General features: G+C 39.8%; 3 protein-coding genes across 4 annotated transcripts; 2 read left to right on the top strand and 1 right to left on the bottom strand.

Annotated features, from left to right (window-relative positions):
- Window positions 1-1,668: 1,668 nt before the first annotated feature.
- On the bottom strand, window positions 1,669-6,708 carry ppp1r7 (protein phosphatase 1, regulatory (inhibitor) subunit 7). Its single transcript, XM_034614027.1, has 10 exons — window positions 6,574-6,708; window positions 5,873-5,968; window positions 5,594-5,649; window positions 4,953-5,018; window positions 4,684-4,814; window positions 4,349-4,511; window positions 4,066-4,182; window positions 3,858-3,962; window positions 3,632-3,718; window positions 1,669-2,724 (listed from the first exon to the last, which is right to left on the bottom strand). Exons 1-10 carry the CDS (start codon window positions 6,611-6,613, stop codon window positions 2,548-2,550), a joined length of 1,038 nt encoding a protein of 345 aa, XP_034469918.1. The 5' UTR covers window positions 6,614-6,708; the 3' UTR covers window positions 1,669-2,547.
- A 4,028-nt stretch (window positions 6,709-10,736) lies between these two features.
- LOC117778674 lies at window positions 10,737-14,833 on the top strand. The gene is made up of 6 exons (XM_034614419.1): window positions 10,737-11,003; window positions 11,803-11,985; window positions 12,069-12,326; window positions 13,391-13,489; window positions 13,795-13,812; window positions 14,086-14,833. Exons 1-6 carry the CDS (start codon window positions 10,937-10,939, stop codon window positions 14,169-14,171), a joined length of 711 nt encoding a protein of 236 aa, XP_034470310.1. The 5' UTR covers window positions 10,737-10,936; the 3' UTR covers window positions 14,172-14,833.
- Window positions 14,834-18,096: 3,263 nt separating this feature from the next.
- On the top strand, window positions 18,097-21,680 carry cdc20 (cell division cycle 20 homolog). Of its 2 annotated transcripts, none has more exons than XM_034614451.1 (11): window positions 18,097-18,238; window positions 18,557-18,773; window positions 18,871-19,013; window positions 19,104-19,200; window positions 19,630-19,755; window positions 19,988-20,184; window positions 20,284-20,378; window positions 20,483-20,720; window positions 20,828-20,953; window positions 21,170-21,287; window positions 21,383-21,680. In XM_034614451.1, the coding sequence occupies exons 2-11, from the start codon at window positions 18,584-18,586 to the stop codon at window positions 21,559-21,561; spliced, it is 1,509 nt and encodes a 502-aa protein (XP_034470342.1). In that variant the 5' UTR covers window positions 18,097-18,238; window positions 18,557-18,583; the 3' UTR covers window positions 21,562-21,680. The 2 variants fall into 2 exon arrangements, with proteins under 2 accessions (XP_034470342.1, XP_034470343.1); XM_034614452.1 differs by lacking the exon at window positions 18,097-18,238 and adding an exon at window positions 18,288-18,404.
- Window positions 21,681-22,197: the final 517 nt, after the last annotated feature.

Genomic DNA, 22,197 nt, shown 5'->3' with positions numbered 1-22,197 from the left:
TTTAACATCTACAAACAAGAATGGACTGGCAGCTAAATTAAAGTCTAACCCTAACCCCCCCCCCCCCCCTTGATTTTACATTTTAAGTGACTTTTAGTGAATTTACTAAAGGAATACCTTACCTTGAACACAAACATACCTTTTCTATGTTTCTGAATAATTGTTTTTTTATCTCTTTGTTGCAAATGAAGAACATTAGAAAAAGGCTGATAAGTGTCAACTTAGAGGATATTTCATCAAGATTGGCTCATTGGTCATGACAAATATAACAGCTTATAAATTAAATCTACATAGACTTAAGTTGTGCAATTGTATGGTTATTTGCATAATACATTCAGTTTGAAAACAGCATCAACCAAGTCCAAACCCTGAAACTCAGTTCTAACAACAAAGAGCTAATAGCAGTTGCTCATTCAATGGCCACTAAAGGTCATGTTATCTTTATTATCGTATCTCACACCCATCTGTTGTGCTGCCTGGCGTAAACAAGAAAGAAAAAGTTTATCACTTTACAAAGGGAAGGTGATAACGGCACCGACTTTCTACATGACATGTCCAAATTATATTTACAAATACACAAAGTGACAGCTCCAATCCCACTGGCCAATTGTATAGTAATTTAAATCCAAATATAAAACAATAGTACATCCATATCGAGATAATCAGTAAATCATAATGTCCCTCAGTTTTGCTCATATGGGCTTATTAATGTTCTCCAGTTGAGCTATGGTAAAGTTTGTTAACCGTGAACAATCAGATTTAAAGGGTTTGCAACCGCAATTTCTATTCCATTGAAAAAAGAACTGTTAGCTACTGATATCTCCATGATACAAAGCATGATGTTATTTCGATCGAGTATTGCCTCAGGCCACTATAAACTCATTTACAGGTAATTTAATTCTAATCCAGGGATGTGCTGAAATCTGAGATTTCTGCACCCCTGTGACATGTGACCTTTTCGCCCTGAGATGGGAAATTACTTTCATATAAAAGATGCCTTTTAATTTTAAATGGGAATTAATCAAGTGCACTCAAGCTTTATATAAAAGAGACCATAAATAATTCACTATTGTTTCAACATGGCAAAATAGCCAATCAATATACATCAGTATTTCTTTACTTAAGAAAGAATTAATACTAAACGTGTCAATGTGGTGTCTAAAGTAATTCTGGAAAATCGGGTCTGCACACTGCATGAAGTTTATCTTACATTGGAAAACATCACCCGTTGGTGTCAACCTCTGCCCTTCACAAGCGAATTCCCTTCAAAACCAGTCGACATATTCCTGTGATCACTTCAAATAAAATGTATGACCAAAAGAGAACCAAGGCTGTTATCAGTGATGTATTTAAGGTTACAAAAAACAATACTACTCAGAGCACATGGCTGAATAAAAATGACTAGATTCACCCCTTTAACATGAACTGCATCAAAATTTAACAGGTTCTTCCCTGCCCCATGAACAATCCCTCTACCAAGTGGTAGAAGGATTGGTTCAGCACTTTTTGCTTAAACCTGAGGACAAAAAAACAAAGCAAACCAATGGACATGGGTGAAAACATAACCTCAAAGGCAGAGGTGAAAAAACTAAGTGTGGGCAGTGACTTACAGAACGGGGTGGGGGGTGTACCACTGCTTACAAAACAATCTTTGTGAACACATTAAAATGATCTTACATTCTCATTAGCTTTATTCTACTGCACAAGTCACTCTTGTTGAACAGAAAATCAGCCTCTGAGCTGTTTTGAAGGAATAGACTTCTTCATTAAAATGACTCATCAGTTTATGCTGATATGTAAAATGCCACTTTACTGAAAAGGATCAGGATCTAAGGCTTCATTTTAGATGATTCCGTGACAAACATGTTTACTATCTGGATCCATTCTGAAGCCTTTTAATTCAAATAACACAACAAGTATGTATTCTGAAGACTAAAATACGTAAATCATATTTTGTCATGGACTCTCCCTTTAGTGTCGATGTTTAAATGTTGTACGTGGTGAGAACAGTCTCATCCTGTTCAACCAGAACGAATAAAGCCACAATAAAGTCCCTCAACTATTAACAATGCCTCCCTTTTCCTATCTTATGTTCGCAGTGCAACTTCAACAATGCAGTAAATGAGACTGGTTTCTTATTTGCTAATGGGCACTGTATGATTGAGGAGGGAGATGTCTCCATACAGTGTCCTATACATGCAAAACATTAAAATAAAAACAAATGCAGAGGAAAGGTGTGTGTGTGTGTGGGGGGGGGGGGGTATGATGGGCATCAGTTACTTTCACAGTTCATATCCAGCTTAATAAAATAAATAAGCTTCCCTACAATAGTATAGATCAAGGTGTGAATGAGTGCATACATACATGCATGTATGTATGTTGAGTGAGCCATGGGTGAGTTTATTGTTGGAATGTATATATGTGTACGGAGTGACTACATGACTCAGTGAGGCCAATGTGTTTCTATAGGCAGGGGAGTGAGGTGAGAGAGGTGAGAGAGGTGAGGGAGAACACTGTGAAGTTGGCAGGTTTGTCGTATGCTGCAGTTTAGAAGCGGATGAAGGTTGCGTCAATCTGGCGTACACTGGGTAGCGCCAGCATGATCTTTCGTCGGTACTGTGGGTCCTTCTGTAGCGGGTTTCTTTCGAGGTAGACCGTCTCCAGAGATTTGGCGTTCTTCAGCTCATCGAGGTCTGACCAGTTATCAATTTGATTATCGTTCATCTAGGGAGAGAATGGGAGGAAATGTAGCCAATGAGGAGACACGCTTAGCATTGTCCTGCATGGCAGAGGACCTTTACAACAAATGGATGTTGGGCAGAGCGTTAAAATAATCAACTGTTGTTTAATCAGTCAGAAGGTACGATTTCTGACCAGGAGGTTTATAGAATTCGTTAAAGTTCCATGTTAGTCTTGCTTGTAGTTTTATTTGTCTGTTGTCTATTTAATCACTGAAGTAGTGTTAATGAACCTTGACATAATTAAGACCTATTTAAACATATTTTAGACCAAGTATGTAATATTTTAACATATTTAAGACTTTTGAGGCCTAAAATTCAGATTACTGACTTTTTGTGGAAAACCCCATGAAAAAGTCTTAACGTTGACAGATTATTTTTGCCACAGGCATCTGGGTCCTGTGTAAATAGTGTTGGGAAATAGGAAGTGTCAACAAGTAACTGATGGATGACAATATAAACATTTGTATTTTTTTCCTGTTTTAAAACTGGAATAATTAGATCACTGTGTGAATCAATCTTTTTACATTTTCCTTTGAAACCCTGTACTGTCAAATAAGTTCTGGTTCCTCAACTTACCATGTTATTTTTTAACTTTTCTTTTTAATAAATATTTGAATTTAGATTATTTTAGCCCTTTGTTGATCTATTTTTAAAGTATTTTATACATCATGTTTTATCAACTAATTACATATTAATTGATAAGTTGCATTTTAGATGTTATGGCAATATATGCACTATATATATTTAAATGATTAATTCGAACACAATGCTATTGTGCATACCGTCTAACTGGCATGGCTTATTGAGACTTTAAATTAAACAGATATATCAATTATAGATTATAAAGACAGAGTTAAATAATTTTGTTTAACTTCACAAATAATCCATACCCAGAATTCCTGCAGCTCCGTCAGATGGCTGATGTTCTCAATGTTTCTTACTCGATTGGCTGCGATGTCCAGGGTTGTGAGCTTTTTCTATGAGGGTAAACAAACAATGTGTCTGAAAATACAGAATAAACTTTGTGTATATGTCTGCACATTTAGTAAAACGCATGATGGACAGTTTGGCCTCCAGTCCTTTTAGAAATGGGGCTATTGAAATTCTTTAACTCACATTGTTCTCCAAGCCCTCGATGACCTCAATGCCATTGTGGCTCAGATAGAGCTCTCTCAGGTTGACAAGGCCCTGCATACCCTCAATTTTAGTAATCCGATTACTCTGAAAATAAATGTACGCAACATTGTTTACAAACATGTCCGTATGCACATTTAACTTAGATTTTTGTAATCACTCCAGAAGTGCTGAAGAACATTTGCGTTACCTGAATACTTAAGACAGTCAGGTTGTGTAAACCATCAAAATTCTGAAGCGTAGTTATTTTATTGGTGCCAAGAAACAAACTTTGCAATGATGAGAGAGTATCCAGGTTCTCTATGACCTGTGAACACAAGAAATTCAAGAGAAACAAAATAAGCATGTTAAAATTAAGTCATGATTATTTCACTAATGACCTATGATGCATTTTTACCCAGTAACATCACAGCAACATTTTAAGATTTAAACAACATTCTCAAAAAGGTTTAACCAAACTTCAAACATCTCACCCTGATTCGATTGGAGCCCAGCTCCAGCATCTCCAGGCCTGTGAAGTGTTCCAAGTTGGAAATGCTGCCAATTTTGTTGTGAAGTAGAAAAAGTTTCTTCAGCCGAGTCAAGTGCTCCAAACCCTCCACTTTCCTCAAAACGTTGAAGGACACATCGAGCTGCCTGTTGATCCATAAAACAAATGTCTCCATTAGGAAAATCATAATCTATAATTACTTTGTTCTGTAATATCATATAATTGTTCTGCCATATAAAAAAAAGACTATACCCCTGTATATCTACATTTAAAAACATGACATCATACATTGAGATTACAGAGTTTTTCCAGACTTACTCCAACTCTGTGAGGGTGTGCAGGTTCTCCAGTTTGCGGATCTGATTGTCGTAGAAATCTAGTTCCTGCAGTGATCTCAAACTGTCGAGGTTTTCTATCTTTTTAATGAGGTTTTGTCGTAAGGAGAGTGTCTGTATGGAGAGATAAATAGAAGGTGAAGTGACAAAAATATCACTTGATTTTTTTCATAGAATTTACTTTTAAAAAAAAGGAGGAAAATTATTGGAAGCAAGATAAAAGATCATCACTCAGTAACTGAAGTTACTTACTTTAGCCTTTTGTAGCACCTCCAATCCTTCAATCTTTCCAATACGACAATGAACAAGATCAACATCCTAGAAAGAAGACAGATAACTATAGATGACAGCCTGTCTATGGGTAATAGCACTTGTTCAAGAGTTTATTTTGTCATGCACAGACATGTGCCCATCACACACATTGTCTTCCAGAGAAGCTGTTGTGGTTAAACATTTGGAGAAAACACATCAATATATTTTCAAAATAAAACATATTGAAAATATTGTGCTTTGTATCCCAAGCTCTCCAAATAACATCTACAACAAAACGTTAACTTTCTAAAATACATAAAGTGTTTTATAATCATCAATTTCTTCTACTAGCAATGGGAAAGGAACCAATCAACTTTTTTAGCAGGTTTACCCGTGTTTAGAAAGTCTGTGTTTACCCTCTAATTTTGGTGTAAAAGAGGTATAAATTGACTGTAGGTGTGGATGTGAATGATTGTTGGCCCTGTGGGACGCTGTCGGAGTGTCCAGGGTGTACCCCGTCTCTGGCCCATTGTCAGCTGAGATTGTCTCCAGCTAACCAGCATATGCATAAGCAGTACAGAGAATGGATAGATGGATGAGTACATCTGAACAGCAGTAGTGTTTTTAGACCCTGCTCTCACCTCTTCCTCAGGGTCCAACGTTATGGTTTCCATGTCAACCGGAGACTCTTCTTTACCTTTAACAAGAAGGAAATCAAATCAGTTAAAATAACCAGGCTGCATCCAGGATACAGACACAGAAAGCTTTCCTAAAGCAGTTGAGAAGACTGATGGGTGGCTATTCAACACTGCCATGATAGATGTATAGTTCATGGTCATGTCAGGATGATATGAGCTGACAGGCTGGTTTAGAAAACATCTTCCTTTCAACGTCACAGAGCTGCAGATGTATTGATTTACTTGTGGTAGCGGGCTGATTGGGGTCCACGTCTCCGTTGATACTCTTCTTCTTGGTCTCATCATCCCCAGACTCCTCGGACTCACCCCTCCGGTCCACTGCAGTCAGCAGACGAACACAAGAGAAGCTTCATTAGATGTAGATCTAGATGGTCCGGGTGCCATGGTTGTTGCATCATGTTTCTGCCCTCTGATTCACTCGTGCCCCCATCGGGACTACAACTCCCGGTGGACACATCGGACCGTGACTTGCTGTAATTCAATTTTAGAGACAGCTTGCAGGCTAAGGTTAGCTCACTCCCATTCAGACACAAGCTGAGCACTGCTAACTATGTTAGCGAGCTAGCTAGCTGACTGGACCACGTTTAAAGCTGAAATTGTAACATGTCACATGGGCGGACCGGCTATGTTAAATATAAAATCCCCTTTTTATATATTATAGGTTTTTTACAAGTCGGAGAGGGTGAAACTGTTAATATGTGGATTAGCAAGACGGGGTGAGTTGACTGAATAGCGTTCCACTAGCGAGTCTTGTTGTTAGCCTGTTAGCTCGCTAGCTAGCCAAGGATGGAGATCTGCTTAGTAACAAGGAGAACGAGTCGCCGAATGTGTTCACACGAAGCCGCAGATGTTCATCCGCACGAACACCGGTTCACCCGCATCGTACAAACATGTCGCGGCTGCATATTCACACATTTACCCACCTTCCATTTCTTGAAGCTCTCCAGCAGACAGGGAAGCCATGTTTCCTGTAAACACTCCTGACAACCGCTCAGCCAATCCGGTGGAGGCTCAATCCGCGGCTGCCCACCAGGAGGCGCTGTGGCACACTGATAACAGAGGCGCACTGGCTCGTACTAACAATTGAGACTATACCTTAAAACCATAGACTGCATATAAAGAGCTTAAAACAAAATCATACATAATGTAATAATAATCATAATCATATTTACTAGTATTTTCTACATTTGCTATGCCACTGTATATTTTTTATGTTTAGTTTCTTTTAGTCTTTTTATTTGTATTTATTGCCATCTCCTTTCTGTTGTTCGCAGAATTTTTATTTTTAGTTACTTCTTTTACGTGATGTACATCGAATATAAAACACATATCAATAAAACTCTCAAACAAGATATTCTGTGTGAAGAAAACATTCATAATATATGTAAATGTTATTCTGTTTGCCGTCTATTTAAATATTTTTTTAATATTTACACATATCCTCTCACTCGTTCTTTTTTTTGAAAATATTTTTAAATCTGTGAAGGCCCTATTCATGTGTGTCTTTTTGTTCTCATGTGTTTCTTGTTGCTCAAAGTATCAAGACAAATCAACATGCCTTACTTTACTTTGCCTCCTGCATTGTGGTTTTGCAAATGTATTTATTTTTTCCACTCCTGTTTACTATTTTATCGGTACAGATCATTGTCCAACAAAAAACTTAGGTCCCTGTTTAATTCCCATTGCAGGCTCATGCAGCCTTGCCAACTTTGTGTATAAGTCTGTCCTGCACACCTTCCATTTTAGGATTATGCCTGTAGAAGACTGAAGAACTAGGTCTTGAGATCTGCTCAAAACATGTCACATTTTAAACATCCCTGTTTAATTCCCATTGCAGGCTCATGCAGCCTTGCCAACTTTGTGTATAAGAACTAGAGCATGAAATTAAAGGAAAAGATATACTTTTTTTTTTTATAAAAAAAACCCCCATGTAAAACCCATTACTTAAAGTGGGCAGAGTCACACGCTTTTAAAACCAAAGTCCTAAAAAAAAGTGTAGTTTGTGTAATTTCACCATGTATCGCTGCACAGCAAGTCTTTAGAAAAAAGCCTGGCTCCTTCACAGCAGATTGTTTATACAATCTTTTCCTGTCTGTCCTGCATACCTTCCATTTTAGGATTATGCCTGTAGAAGACTGAAGAACTAGGTCTTGAGATCTGCTCAAAACATGTCACATTTTAAACATCCCACATACGCAGCAGATAAATAGATACTAGCTGAAAACATCTTATCCTTAGTACGCTCCTATGTCATTTGATAAAAAAAATTAGGAACATACAGTAGAGATCAATCTTGACCTACTATTTGGATAAGCACACCAAGATACAGAGATGAACAACATGTTCCTTATTATCAGACTGATAAAAACAACAGACAGCATCAGGATAAAGATACATTTTAAACTTTAAGCCTTTGCTCAAGAAGATAAAGAATGATTGTAAAGACGCAGGATTATGTTAAACTGGACATCTGGCTAAATATTTTTGGAAGCTACATGTCACAGAATCATTGACAAGCCAGGCAGCAGTTAAATTTACTTATTAACATTCCTCTACAATGGGTAATGGGTGGATAGACTCTGAATTTATCTACAGTGAGTTTTAGATTTGTAATGTGCAGGACCCTTTAGAAAAGGGAAAGTTGTGTCATTGTTTTATCGCTAAAGAACGAGTTTGATGGTGTAGTCACATAGTTCAGCACTGTCACCACACATCAAGAGGGTTCCTGATTTGAATCCCTGTTTCGATTTTTCTGTGTCTTCCTTTCTTTTTCTCCTCATACTCTTCCTCCCACAGTCTAAAGACATGCAGATTTTGGTTAGGGTTGATGGGAGACTTTGAATTGTGAATGTGAGAGTTACCCTGTATGTTCATGCTGTGATATGCTGTCCAGGGTGTGTCCCAACTCTTGTACACTTTCAGCTGGGATTGGCTCCAGCCCCCCATGACCCACAAAACCCTGGATGCATGGATTTATTCAAGCTCTGAGGACACCTGAGCCCTGAGCCTGGCCACCACCTGATCCAGAGCCAGGGAAGACACAAACATCAGCATTCACCGCAGAGAGGTGAGATATCTCAGAGAGGTGAGATATCTCTCTCCACAATATCAAAACAACAAACAATGGATGCAGAGCTTTACTGGGAAAATAAATATGGTCACCATGAGAAGATCTGTTGGTCAGCTGGTCATGAGTCTCAGTTCCTCCAACAATATGCAGACTCAGCAATGCTTTATCCTGAAATTTAGACCAATCAAATTATAGCCAAAGAAGAGGAAGAGCACATTAAACATTAGACATCCACAAAAACCCAAAGCAAATCTTGCTGCTATTGCTGAACAGACAACTTATCTGGGCATCATGTGCTTCCACAAACTGAGAAAGACATGAATTAAACACAGAGTGGGACTTCTTGGAACCAGTATCCGTGTTTTCGTGATCGATACAGCTACATTTGAGCATTTAGAATTGATTCTGCATTTTGCCTACACGCAGTCAGGTCTGAATTTTGAGTGAAACAACACTAAACATTGACATTGTCAAGATGTTTGAAAGTAAAGTGTGTGCAAAATGCATCGTGACAAACCAGTGAATTTAATGAAAGCCAGTGCTACTGTACTTTCCATGGCTGATAGTTTCATGTACAGCCTATAAATTCCCAAACAACTATCGTCACTTTTGTGTTAAGGTTATTTTTGTTTCTTTCTTGTTGAGTTTTCAGCATTATGTTTTGTCATAGTTCTATATAAGTATGTTGAACACCATGTTAAGTGTGCAAGACTCCTTGGGGGGTGGAGTCGGGAAGTACATGTGGAAGTGGAGTGGGAGTTTTACTTTGACAATAACATTACCCGCACTTCCATGGGTGGGGCTTCCTCTTTGCCTTGGATTCCCTTGGGAAGGCCATGAGCACGCAACAACTTCATGCAGACACTGTTTTGTTTCCACAACTGCAGATATATGCTGGCGGTCAGTGTGGAGTACAAAGTCTGAAAATCCCAGTCATCTGTGTAGCTGTTGCTGGACGGACAATAAAAACAATTGTAAAGACATTGTATTTGAAGTGTGTCTTAAAAAGCATTCACAACGCAGAAGTAAAGACACTACACTTACACTCTGTATAAATTGTGACCCCTGATTTAGAAAATGTCTAGATCCGCCACTGGTGAGGTTTAAGTAATATTGGGCTATCATAAGCCTGAATTAGGTCCTTACCCGTTGCTGCCATAGAGAGGGATTACTTGATGCTTTAGTTAGATCACTTGACTAAACTAACTCTGATCACCTCTCGTGGTTTAGGTAAAGTCTTGCCCCAACAAGCCTGAATTTGCGATTAGGTCTTTACCAGTTGCTGCCACAGAGAATGGGTACTTGTTGCTATGGTCACCACACTTGATTTAACCAACTATTATCACTTGTCCTGGTTTAAATAAACTCGTTCAATAACAAGCCTGACTTTGGGATTAGGGTTTAATCTGTTGTTGCCATTGGAAATGGTTACATATTGCTATGGTTACCACGCTTGACTAAACCAACTCTTATCACCTGTCCTGGGTTAACGAAACTCATGCAATAACAAATCTGATTTTGGGATTAGCGCTTCATCTGTTTTTGCCAATGGTAAATGGTTACTTATTGCTATGATTACCACACTTTATTTAACTACCTATAATCACATGTCTAACTAAACTCGTGCCAGGACAAGCCGGGACTTTGGTATTAGGTCTTTATCCGGTGTGGTCACAGAGAACTTGGTATTATGCTTTCTAACAGAACTAGTTTATCGCCTGCAGCGGTGGTGCTCAGAAGAACCGGCTACCTTAAGCCTGGTGGGCCGACTCGTGTGGTGTGTCTCGATAAATAAGTGTGCGTGGAGCTGATCGGATCCCGGCTCGACAGGGTCTGCTGCTGAGGACCATGAGTCCTCTGGGTCACAGCTCCGTCAGCCAATCTCAGATCAGACGGATGCACATTTAAAGAAAACTCGGTGGAGGCTGCAGAGGTAGAGAAGAAGCCACAGCTCCGTCAGCCAATCACAGATCAGACGGATGCACATTTAAAGAGAACTCGGTGAAGGCTGCCGAGGTAGAGAAGAAGCACGGCGGGGAGGAGCTGCAGAAGCAGCAGCAGCAGATCGGTGTCCTCGGTGTCCTCGGTGTCCTCGGTAAAGCTGCTGGTCTGGATGCCTCACTCGTGCACTGGTCACACCTGAATGGCTTAAACCGATCCGGGCTATTTCCAACCGTGCAGACTTCAGGAGATTTGAGGCTGAGCACGGGCTGGAAATGAAGTTTCTTGGCTTTCTCGTGCTAATGCTGTGCAACTCGTCTCGTGCTTTTCCTGCTCCAGTGGGTAAGAGGCTTGTTTGTGCTGCATGTCATTGCCCCCCCCGTGAACCAAAAGATTCATAACAGCAGAAACATGGAACTGAAACCGACCATGTAGATATCTGTGTTGTACTTCTGGCAAAAACTTTTATACTATTGTGAAACTTCGTGTTCAGTTTTTTTTTTCTCACGTCAAACCAACTGTGTTTATTTCATATGGAAATCATGTGATCATATTGAATATTAATCCACTCGATTTGCAGAACACCTTCCAACATAATAGATAAACCAGGGCAGCATCATAAAGAGTTAAATCCACCCAGCTTTGTCTGACATGATTTACTGTATGTCTGCTGTGTTTGGATTGCTCAGGTGTGTCTGGCAAAGCTGGCATCCCTTTTTTATTTCACTATATTTATATGACACGTATAAATGACTTTAGACAGTAAATGCTTGAATTGCACGAGTAAAAAACCACATAACATTTAATGAGTATTTGCAGCACAAGTTACTTTCAATTTAAAAACCTGTTTTGCATGACTTGTTGCTTTACTTAAACACTTTTGTGCATTGATAAAATGAAATAAGAGAAGATCCATCACAGAGGAAATTCACAATTGACACAGCAGCACAAGGAAGTAGCAGCGCAAGGGAGGAAATGTTGTAAGAATAAAATATAAATACTATATACAAGTACAAATATATCATACACAGAACTAAGCCTGTTTTTCTAAATGTGTAGTATAAAGACGGGGCCCACTGCAGCATTTGGAGTGTCACTTCCTTTCTCCCTCACTGTGCATGTTTTGTTTTTCCTCTATCAGATACTGTCATAGTCCAGGCCCAGCAGTGGGGAGTGGTGGGTGCTCAGCGGGTCGAGGAACAGGTTCTTCTCAATGGAGTCTCTCTGTCCGGCACAAGCCAGGAATTCAACAATATAAAGGAAACCATTTCGACTGATGCACTCCTCCTTGCTCTCATCAGTGTCAACCAGACTTCAGTGCTCAGTAAGCAATTCACAGTGGGCTCTAGCTGTATGTAAGTCGGAAGTGATGCTGTGACTTGTGACATCCCTTGTCGTGCTCCCTAGGGAACCACACTGTTCTGCGCTCTCGTGAATGCATACTGGAGGGGTCTGAGCTGCACTGGACGGACCGTGTGTTCTACGATGGGAAGGTCTATCTCACTCTGGACCACTCGGACACGTGGACGGCCCATGCTCCACAAGCGCTGGCCATCAAAGTGTTGTGGGACCAGGAAGAGGAGCGCACGCGGGCAGAGAGGATCCGCCTTCAGGATGGATGCATCAGGCTCATGAGGGAGCTGAAGCTTTCGGGGGAACAGTCGGGTGTGTATTCTTTGTGGCTTTTATTTTTTTATCATCATCATCATCAAGCTTGAAGATTTTACACAAAAAGTACTTTGTACTGAGATTGAACTCATGGTGCAACTCTTCATTTTAAAATAATGATGATATGCGGATTGTTGTGACTGCTGGTTTGTGCTGGGTGAACAGTGTTTCCAAATGACCAGATTAGCTGCACACTTTTAACTTGTAAAATATGTAAAGTATAATGATATATCAGAGTGAACATCCTAGTGAATAATAATAAGAGTAAACATAAGGGATGTAAGGCAAAGATTATTTTCTCAATGAATTGATCAGTCGGTTTCATTAGACTGGCCAGATATCCCACTACCCCTGGGCCAAGCTGATGTCTTGTTTTGTCTGAACAACATTCCAAAATCCAAGGTATTCAATTCACATTGGTTTAAAATGGATGTAGTCTGAAGATTCTCAGTTGTACAGGCCATGGTCTCTTCAGGAATTTTACAATTACATTTTGTGTGTGTGTGTGTGTGTGTGTGTGTGTGTGTGTGTGTGTGTGTGTGTGTGTGTGTGTGTGTGTGTGTGTGTGTGTGTGTGTGTGTGTGTGTGTGTGTGTGTGTGTGTGTGTGTGTGTGTGTGTGTGTGTGTGTGTGTGTGTGTGTGTGTGTGTGTGTGTGTGTGTGTGTGTGCGTGTGCGTGCTCCCTAATATTGACATTTGCATCGGCCCAAAAAATTCTAATTTTACATGGAGAACTCTAAGCATTTTACATGATTCATTTGTTCAGTGTTCTCACTACAGTGCTGGTCGTAATAGATACAACTGACCTCAATGTTAGATAATAGGTTTCCTGGGCCCATCGCTGTCTGGTGGTTATGACTCTGAAGAAACTGCTTGAATGTTGCTGGTGGCTGTGAACTGTGGAGGCAGCTGATGGCATTTGACTGTTAGTCATATGACTGAATGTGTGCTAAAAAAAAATCAAAAGGTTAAACTAAAGTAATACCCATTTGGTCCCATCCCCACCTACAACCCCACATGCTTTACAGTAACCACTTTACAAATGTGAAATGTTTTCTTTAGGTGCAGGGATTCCCTTGCCTCAGGTTCTGATCCCCATCCTGGCACTGCTGGCGTTTACAGGCTTTATCCTGATCAGCCTCCTCCTCTCCAAAAACAGGGGTGAGTAAAAAAAAAAAAAGATAGTTTTTTTTTTCCATGTGGATACTAATAAATGAAGATGAATGACCTTTTTTTAAAATCCGTTAAATTCTTAACAACACAGCAAAATGATTCAGTTTCAAGGGTTGTGCACTTTAATGTTAATGTTTAATCTCTGAATGTAATACCTCAGTTCCCCTCAAAGTGGAGCATAATTTGCCTTCCTTTTTAAAAACATGTCTTGTCATGTGATTTTTGGTATGAAGCCTCATACTCTGGGGGAAATCTAAAGCATGGTCATGTGTTTTGTCTTTCTCACACCCTAGGTTTGAGGCACCCTGGAGGTAAGAGAACAACAACCCTTATGTTTACATTTTAACTTCTCAGTTAACTGTGTTGGGGGAGGATGGATAGAAAGTTAAATATTAAGTAGATTGAAAGCAACATACCCTTTTTGATGGGCACGTTGCTTGTACTTTTCAAGGTGCTCATGTGCCAGTCATGGGATTGTGTCTATCCTGATTCGCTGAACGAAAGTGACTCACTTTTATTGTGACTGAATATGACTGCTGCAGGTCCTTCCAGGTCATGCATGTATTTATGTGATTTCTTCGCAGGGGTTGTTGGCTCTCTCATACATTACCCCACGGACATGACTGAAAAGGTTCCGGAGAAAAAAGGCAATGGTTACCGTACCATGTGATACAAAGCTCAAGCTACATGTCGGACTTGGGTTTGAGCTCTCTCCTCTGTATCTACTGTTGCATGTCCACTTCAGGATTTAACCTTAAATACGTTTCTTCTCTCTGTGATGACATTGTCGCTCCATGAATGGAAACATATCTTTGCTATAGAGCACCAACCACCTACTGTAACGAACCAGTCTGCATTTCAGACATTAGTATATGCAGTTTGTCATGCATGTATCACACTTTACACTGCTGTTTTTATCCCGTGTATCTTTCAAATGTATGCATTCACCCACAGAAATGTAAGAATGTTCACTGCCTGCAGCAATCTACAAACTTCTTTTTGCTCACTTAACAAGGGCAGAAGTTTCCACTAGTTTGACATAGTCGGACAGATTCTGTGTCAAGTCTGCAAAGTATCTAATGAAATTTACGACAGAATGTAGCAAATGGTCAAGCACTGTGTTCATAAAACTCTTCTGAAAAACATTGGATGGAAGGGCTCTGTGTATTTTCCAAAGAGGCTGACTTAGCCGTGGTGTTTGATTTATAAAAAAAAAAAAAAATACTTCCTAATGGTTAAATTTATGAGTGCTGTTGCAATTGTCAATATTTTGTTTCTTATGTGTGTGAAATTTACAGAAATTATAAATTAAAGATACTTTTATTCCAGGTTTATTTTATATGATCCTATTTTTTGGGGTTTGGTCCCGGATACGTTAATCTGCAGATTTGAGAATGAAATGGAAAAAAACAATGATTCACATTAGTTTTGTTAATTATTATTTTCGCTGATTGTATCTAAGGAAGGTTATCTTTTCACACAGGCATGAATTTATTGTGTGTCGACATTGATGTGAGATCATGTTGAAAAATCTGCCTTTAATCCAAGCTCGAACACTTGATATAAACTTTAGTGTGTGGTTACTCAATTTATACACTGGTTTCATGATGGATTTCAAGTTAAAAACATTTGATTTTATATTGATAATTATTCCCCCGGGTCTCAAGAAGAAGTGAGAAATTTTAAAAACAAGCCGTCTCACCTGCCCAATATTATGCTGCTGCTTTCCTGGCACACATGGCCTTTCAAGAGAGCGCTACCATAAGGACTAGTTTCAATACCCCCCCATAAAGTTTAGCCATAGACTGAGTGCAGTTTAACATTTCAGCTGCTGAGCTGACCAGAGTCACCGTGTCATTTATTCCGTTGTGCTGCTCTGAAGATGTGACCAACAAAGCGTTTACTTTAGAGCAATTCAATTAACTTCTGCACCATTTCCAAAAACAGATTTGATATACTTGAATTAAATGAAGTTGTGAGACCACTGAAAATGAATATCAGTTTGAATTTATTGTGTTTGCAGTAACATGCCTTCAAGCTGTTTATTCTCACGGATGAGTCTACAGGACTGTCTCAGAAAATTAGAATATTGTGATAAAGTTCTTTATTTTCTGTAATGCAATTTAAAAAAACAAAAATGTCATGCATTCTGGATTCATTACAAATCAACTGAAATATTGCAAGCCTTTTATTCTTTTAATATTGCTGATTATGGCTTACAGCTTAAGAAAACTCAAATATCCTATCTCTAAATATTAGAATATCATGAAAAAGTATACTAGTAGGGTATTCAACTAATCACTTGAATCGTCTAATTAACTCGAAACACCTGCAAGGGTTTCCTGAGCCTTGAAAAACACTCAGCTTGGTTCAGTAAACTAAATCACAAGTATGGGGAAGACTGCTGATCTGACTGCTGTCCAGAGGACCATCATTGACACCCTCCATCAGGAGGGTAAGACACAAAAAGAAATTTCTCAAAGAGCAAGCTGTTCACAGAGTGCAGTTTCAAAGCACATCCACAAAAAGTCTGTTGGAAGGGGGAAATGTGGCAGGAAACGTTGCACAACCAAGAGAGATGACCGCAGCCTTAACAGCATTGTGAAGAAGGGTCGCTTCCAGAATTTGGGGGAGATTCAAAGACAGTGGACTGAAGCTGGAGTCCAGGTATCAAAAGCCACTGTTCACAGACGTGTCCGGGAAATGGGCTACAATAGCCGTATTCCCATGGTCAAGCCACTTCTGAACTCAAGACAACGGAAGAAGCGTCTGACTTGGGCTATGGAAAAGAAGCACTGGACAGTTGCAGAGTGGTCCAAAGTCCTCTTTTCAGACGAAAGCAAGTGTTGTATTTCATTTGGAAGTCAAGGCGCCAGAGTCTGGAGAAAGGCTGGAGAGGAGCAAAATCCAAGTTGCTTGAAATCCAGTGTGAAGTTCCCACAGTCAGTGATGGTTTGGGGAGCCATGTCAGCTGCTGGTGTTGGTCCACTGTGTTTCATCAAGTCCAGAGTAAATGCAGCTGTGTACCAAGAGATTTTAGAGCACTACATGCTTCCGTCTGCTGAAAAGCTCTATGGAGATGAGGATTTCATTTTCCAGCATGATCTGGCACCTGCCCACAGTGCCAAAACCACCAGTAACTGGTGTACTGACCATGGCATTACTGTCCTCGATTGGCCTGCCAATTCCCCTGACCTGAACCCCATAGAGAATTTGTGGGGTATTATGAAGAAGAAGCTGAAAGACACCAGACCCAACAATGCAAATGAGCTAAAGGCCGCTATTGAAGCATCCTGGGCATCCATAAACCCTAAGCAATGCCACAGGCTGATTGCCTCCATGCCACGCCGCATTGATGCAGTAATCCGTGCAAAAGGATTCCCAACCAAGTACTGAGTGCATTAATGGACATTTTCAAATGTTTGATTTTGTTTTGCTGTTATAAATCTTTTTTTTACTTGGTCTGAGGAAATATTCTAATTTTTTGAGATAGGATTTTTGAGTTTTCTTAAGCTGTAAGCCATAATCAGCAATATTAAAAGAATAAAAGGCTTGCAATATTTCAGTTGATTTGTAATGAATCCAGAATGCATGACATTTTAGTTTTTTTAATTACATTACAGAAAATAAAGAACTTTATCACAATATTCTAATTTTCTGAGACAGTCCTGTATATGTGATTATTCCTTTTTTAGAAATTATATTCTTCTCAAATATTGAGAGCATATACAGTATTTTGTCTGCATTCATTAAAACAATCTCATAACACAGTGGCCATGTTGTATTTCTTTTTTAAATGACTTTTCAGCACCTAACTCATCAATTAGTTCATGCACATCTAATCATGTGATAACTCTTGGGTAACAAAACAAAGACAATATAAAAAAAATATTTTATTTTATATATATTTGATGTGATTACATCTGTGGTTTCAGTCTTCATCAGCTGTATTAAACTAATGCTATGCATAAGGAGTTACCTAATAGAAAAACCTTACAGGTGCTAATTAGTTTTCAGTGGGTGAATAAATATGTAAATGTCTCCTGTCAACATGTAAAGATGTGAATTGTTCAGCCTTTTTTTTAGATTAAGATCCTGTAGATTGTCAGAAGTCTTTGATCATCTTTAGCCAATTAGTTTCTCCTATAGTCGTACTTTGACAATTCATCATGCTATAATCAAATCAATGCATTTGATTTTGAGGTGAAGCAACTTACACTTAAACCTTTCCACAGAAAATGTATATGTAAATGTGTCTGTTTTCTGATTTTATTTGTTAATAGTTGTCCATAGTTGTTTTTAATCAAACAGCCTTTTATCTTATCTATTTTGTTATTTTAATTTAATTGTATTTAATTAATTAAATTATTATTATTTGATTTGATTTAATTATTGTTATAAATCTGCTATATAAACAAACCAGTTCATACAGCAGAGACTTATTATTATTAATAATAATAATAATAATAATCATTATCATCTTTGCCCAGTAGATGGCGATAGTTTTTTCTTGGATAGATAGCGCTGTTTTCAGACGTTGAGACGTCATGAAGTCACCTCCACCAATCAAACGGACGCATTCGTAAACGTTACCATGGCGATGACGGCAGCGCCTCGAACGAGCCAATCACAGGAGGGCTTTCAGGCATTTAAACCGTGTGGCGTCATATCCACAGAATTCAAACTGTGGGAGCAGAGGAGAGAGAAGCCGCAGATCCTCCACGTTTCCTGGACGAGGTGAATTGAATTTGTTGTTAAAGTTCCGGTTTCATTCAGGTAGTCAGCGGAGTTGTCCTTTGTCGTAGTAGATTAAATAAAACAATGTGTCTCGCTGCGGAAGCTAATGCTAACTTGCGTTTGTCTCACCGACTGTAGCTGCTTTGAGTAACAGCAATAACGTAACGCGAATGGGTTGAAGCTAGCTCGCATTGTTTTGAGTGGTGCTAACTCACCGAGCTAACAAACATTAAACACACAACCTGGGTTAGCTGCTGTTGTGCATTGTAAATGTATGTAAACGCCTTTTTTTTCCCTCCCTTCGCCTCCGGTGTCCAGGTCGTGTGAAAACCTGGAATAGAGAAAATGGCGCACTTCGGGTTTGAGAACGACATCCACAGTATCCTGAAGCTGGACATGCCCATCAGCAACGCTCCCATGGCGAGGTGGCAGAGAAAGGCCAGCTCCTCCAACACCTCCGCCCTGAGCGGCCTGTCGCCCGGCAAATCGACCAACGTGTCGCTGAGCTCCTCCAAGACGCCGAGCAAAACCCCAGGTAACGTAACAGCCATTAAAACCCACGCGACCTGACAACGCTGTTACCTCTGCGATCACCAACCGCAGTTTTCTCCTCCGTGTTTTCGTGTTCATAGGGAAAAATAAAAAGCAAACGCCCTCCAAAATGGGGGGTGACCGCTTCATCCCCACCAGAAACAGCAACCAAATGGATGTGGCGAGTTTCCTGCTCACAAAGGAGAACGATTGCTTGGACACTACCAACACAGCAGGGAAATCGGTGAGTTATAATCTATTCTGGTGCATCTGCCCTGATCCCTCTTGTACGTGAAGAAGTGGCACTGATCAACGCTGTGTGTGTATTTTATAGGACAACCAGAAAGCCTTGTCTGTGTCACTGAATGGATACAACATTGAAGACGCAAAGATCCTGCACCTCGGAGGGAAACCACTGAATGCACCAGAAGGTGAGGAAGCCGAGTTAGACCAGTTCTGGCCTGGCTTCACTGTCTGGAGTCATTTTTAATTTGCTTTTTTTTAAAATCTATTTGGTTGAACCGTTACTCCATCACACTGAGGTCGACCAGGTTCTGAGATCAAAGCTCTTTCCTTTTCATATCGGAACCACTCAGACTCACTGACTTGTGCAATATGTTTATTCTCAAATATTTATAAGTTTTTGTATTTTCTATTAATTCTGTTTAAAAATGTATATAAATTTCATATCTAATCCTGTTCAGCACTTTGCTCATTTGTGGTTTTTCAAATGTGACATTTAAATAAACCTTGACTTTACGCTTGCATGACTATTCTGCTTAGTAAGAATATTGCATGCCTATAGACGGTGAGGATTTCTTAAAATGTAATACTCTTTTTATTTTTTGTCTTATTTGCAGGTTATCAAAACAACTTGAAAGTCCTCTACAGCCAGGTTGCAACTCCTGCCTCGGCCCAAAAGACGAGATACATTTCTTTAACTCCAGACAGAATCCTGGATGCTCCTGCACTTCGCAATGATTTCTGTGGGTTCTGTTCATTTCAGTGTTTCCTAATCACGTCCATTCATGTTCAAGCATTTTATTCTTTAACAGCAATCTATGCATAACTCGTCATGTTTTTGATTCATGCCATCCATATAAGCTAGACGCAGATCAATGCATCACTTTATACTGTATGTTAAGGTCTTCATTCATAAATATTTTGACGTGCCCAGAGTTCCCAACAACTTATTTATGTTTTTTCTTTCTTTAACAGATTTGAATCTGCTTGACTGGAGCAGTCGAAACGTTCTTGCTGTGGCTCTTCATAACACTGCTTACCTGTGGGACGCCTCTCAAGGAGACATCATTCAGCTCATGAAGTTGGACCGTGAGGAGGACTACATCTGCTCCTTGTCCTGGACCAAAGAGGGAAGCTACCTGGCCATAGGCACAAGTGACTGCAAAGTTCAGGTCAGTTTGGTGACAAACACACATTTACCCCCTTAGTTCATAAGGATAAATGCACTATATTTAGTATAATTACTGATTGTTTTTTTATGTATTTTATAGCTGTGGGATGTTGAAAACCAGAAGCGTTTACGCAGCATGCCCAGCCACACAGCCAGAGTTGGTAGCCTGAGCTGGAATGACCATATTCTTTCCAGGTAAATTTGCTATATTGTCTGATTTTTTTTAAATACATTTCTCCAGTGGTTTTTATTTTGTTGGTGTCTGGTGGTCTGATGTTTTCTGCCGTGTTCTCCCCCAGTGGCTCCAGATCAGGACACATCCACCATCATGATGTGAGGGTGGCAGACCACCACATCTTCACACTCAGCGGTCACTCGCAGGAGGTGTGTGGACTGACGTGGTCCCCCGATGGGCGGTACCTGGCCAGTGGAGGCAACGACAACTTGGTGTGCGTCTGGCCCCGTGTGAATGGGGGTGGCGCCAGCAACGACAGCCAATCAGTCCGCTGCTGGAGCGAGCATCAAGGAGCTGTCAAGGTGAGCAGCTTTGTATTTATACTTCCAGAATTTGGGTAGATGTGAAAATACTTTGTCATGAATATTCTCTGCTATAAACGTAACATTCAATTTTGGATGTGTTTTAGGCTTTGGCCTGGTGTCCATGGCAGCCAAATATCCTCGCATCCGGAGGTGGTACCAGTGATCGTCACATCCGTATCTGGAATGTAAACAGTGGCTCCTGCATCAGTTCACTGGACACTCAGTCTCAGGTACTGCACACTTAAAGCTGTTTTCAGACAGACTCGGGGGGGGGGAATTGACATTTGTTTCGCCGCTCTGGAGTTCAGTGCCTGTGTGAAAGCAGCTTTATAAATATAAGGGGTTATAAATATCACATTTATTTACTTTTTAGTTTTAAGAATGTATTTAATTTGGCGGTGACAACAAAGACCTTTTAATTCAATTACACTAACTTTGCCTTTCAGATCTCATCACTGTCGTTTGCACCAAACTATAAAGAACTGGTCTCTGCTCATGGGTATGCCCACAACAATGTCGTTATCTGGAAGTATCCGTCTCTCACCAGAGTCGCAGAGCTCAACGGTGAGTAACTGTTTCGGCGAGACTGTTTCTGTACGTGTTCGGGCACTTCATGTTGAAAGAGCTATACTCTAATATGCATTCTGTGTGTTTTTTAGGTCATGAGGACAGAGTTCTGAGTTTGACTATGAGCCCAGACTGCTCTACCATTGCGACTGTCGCTGGGGATGAAACGATTCGCATGTGGAAGAGCTTTGAAGTGGATCCGGTTAAGAAGAAGGCCAAAGAAAGGATGGTGAAAACAACCAATGGTGTCATTCATCAGTCAATCAGATAATTTTCTTTTGTCTTGATTTGGGGTTTTTAATCTCTGTATAATTAATTTGTGCACATGTTTTATTTAATCAACAATAAAGTTATCCACCTGGTGTTTTGGCCATAAATGGCTTCTTGCTGCTCTACCTAATGGGTTATTTGTCTCAATTGTTTATACAGGTCAGCTAGTGAGGTAAAGTTCAAATGTGGACTTTAAAGCAGTACTGTACAGTTTTATTGTAATCATGATCGATTTATATACAATGGATTGGGTTATAAATAAATGTTTTTACTGTTATGAGCATTTTGTTTTTTCTTTTAAATTGTAGTGCTGGGACAATATCAGTATTTAATGCATCTTGACAATCCCATTCACCCCTTCTCCTTAGCCCTTAGCCTTTCCCTCTGTTTTGCATATTCATGTGTAGGGGAAGGCTGTCCAGACACTTGTTGGGATGAAGGAGGGCTGAGTGTTTGTGCTGCACAGCTCTCGAAACAGATTTTTCAGACTCATTTTAAACCGAGGGCTATGAGAATTTCCCAGAATGCCTAGAGACCCACAAATGTAGTATTTCTCCATTAATAAGGATTTCAAAATTAAGAACGATTGAAAATTCTTTCCATGATTTTTATTTTTTTGGAGTTGATAATTAACAAT

This window comes from Hippoglossus hippoglossus, chromosome 17 (genome assembly GCF_009819705.1).
Source record: "Hippoglossus hippoglossus isolate fHipHip1 chromosome 17, fHipHip1.pri, whole genome shotgun sequence".
Lineage (NCBI taxonomy): Eukaryota > Metazoa > Chordata > Actinopteri > Pleuronectiformes > Pleuronectidae > Hippoglossus > Hippoglossus hippoglossus.
This window is presented reverse-complemented; position numbering and strand designations above follow the sequence as displayed.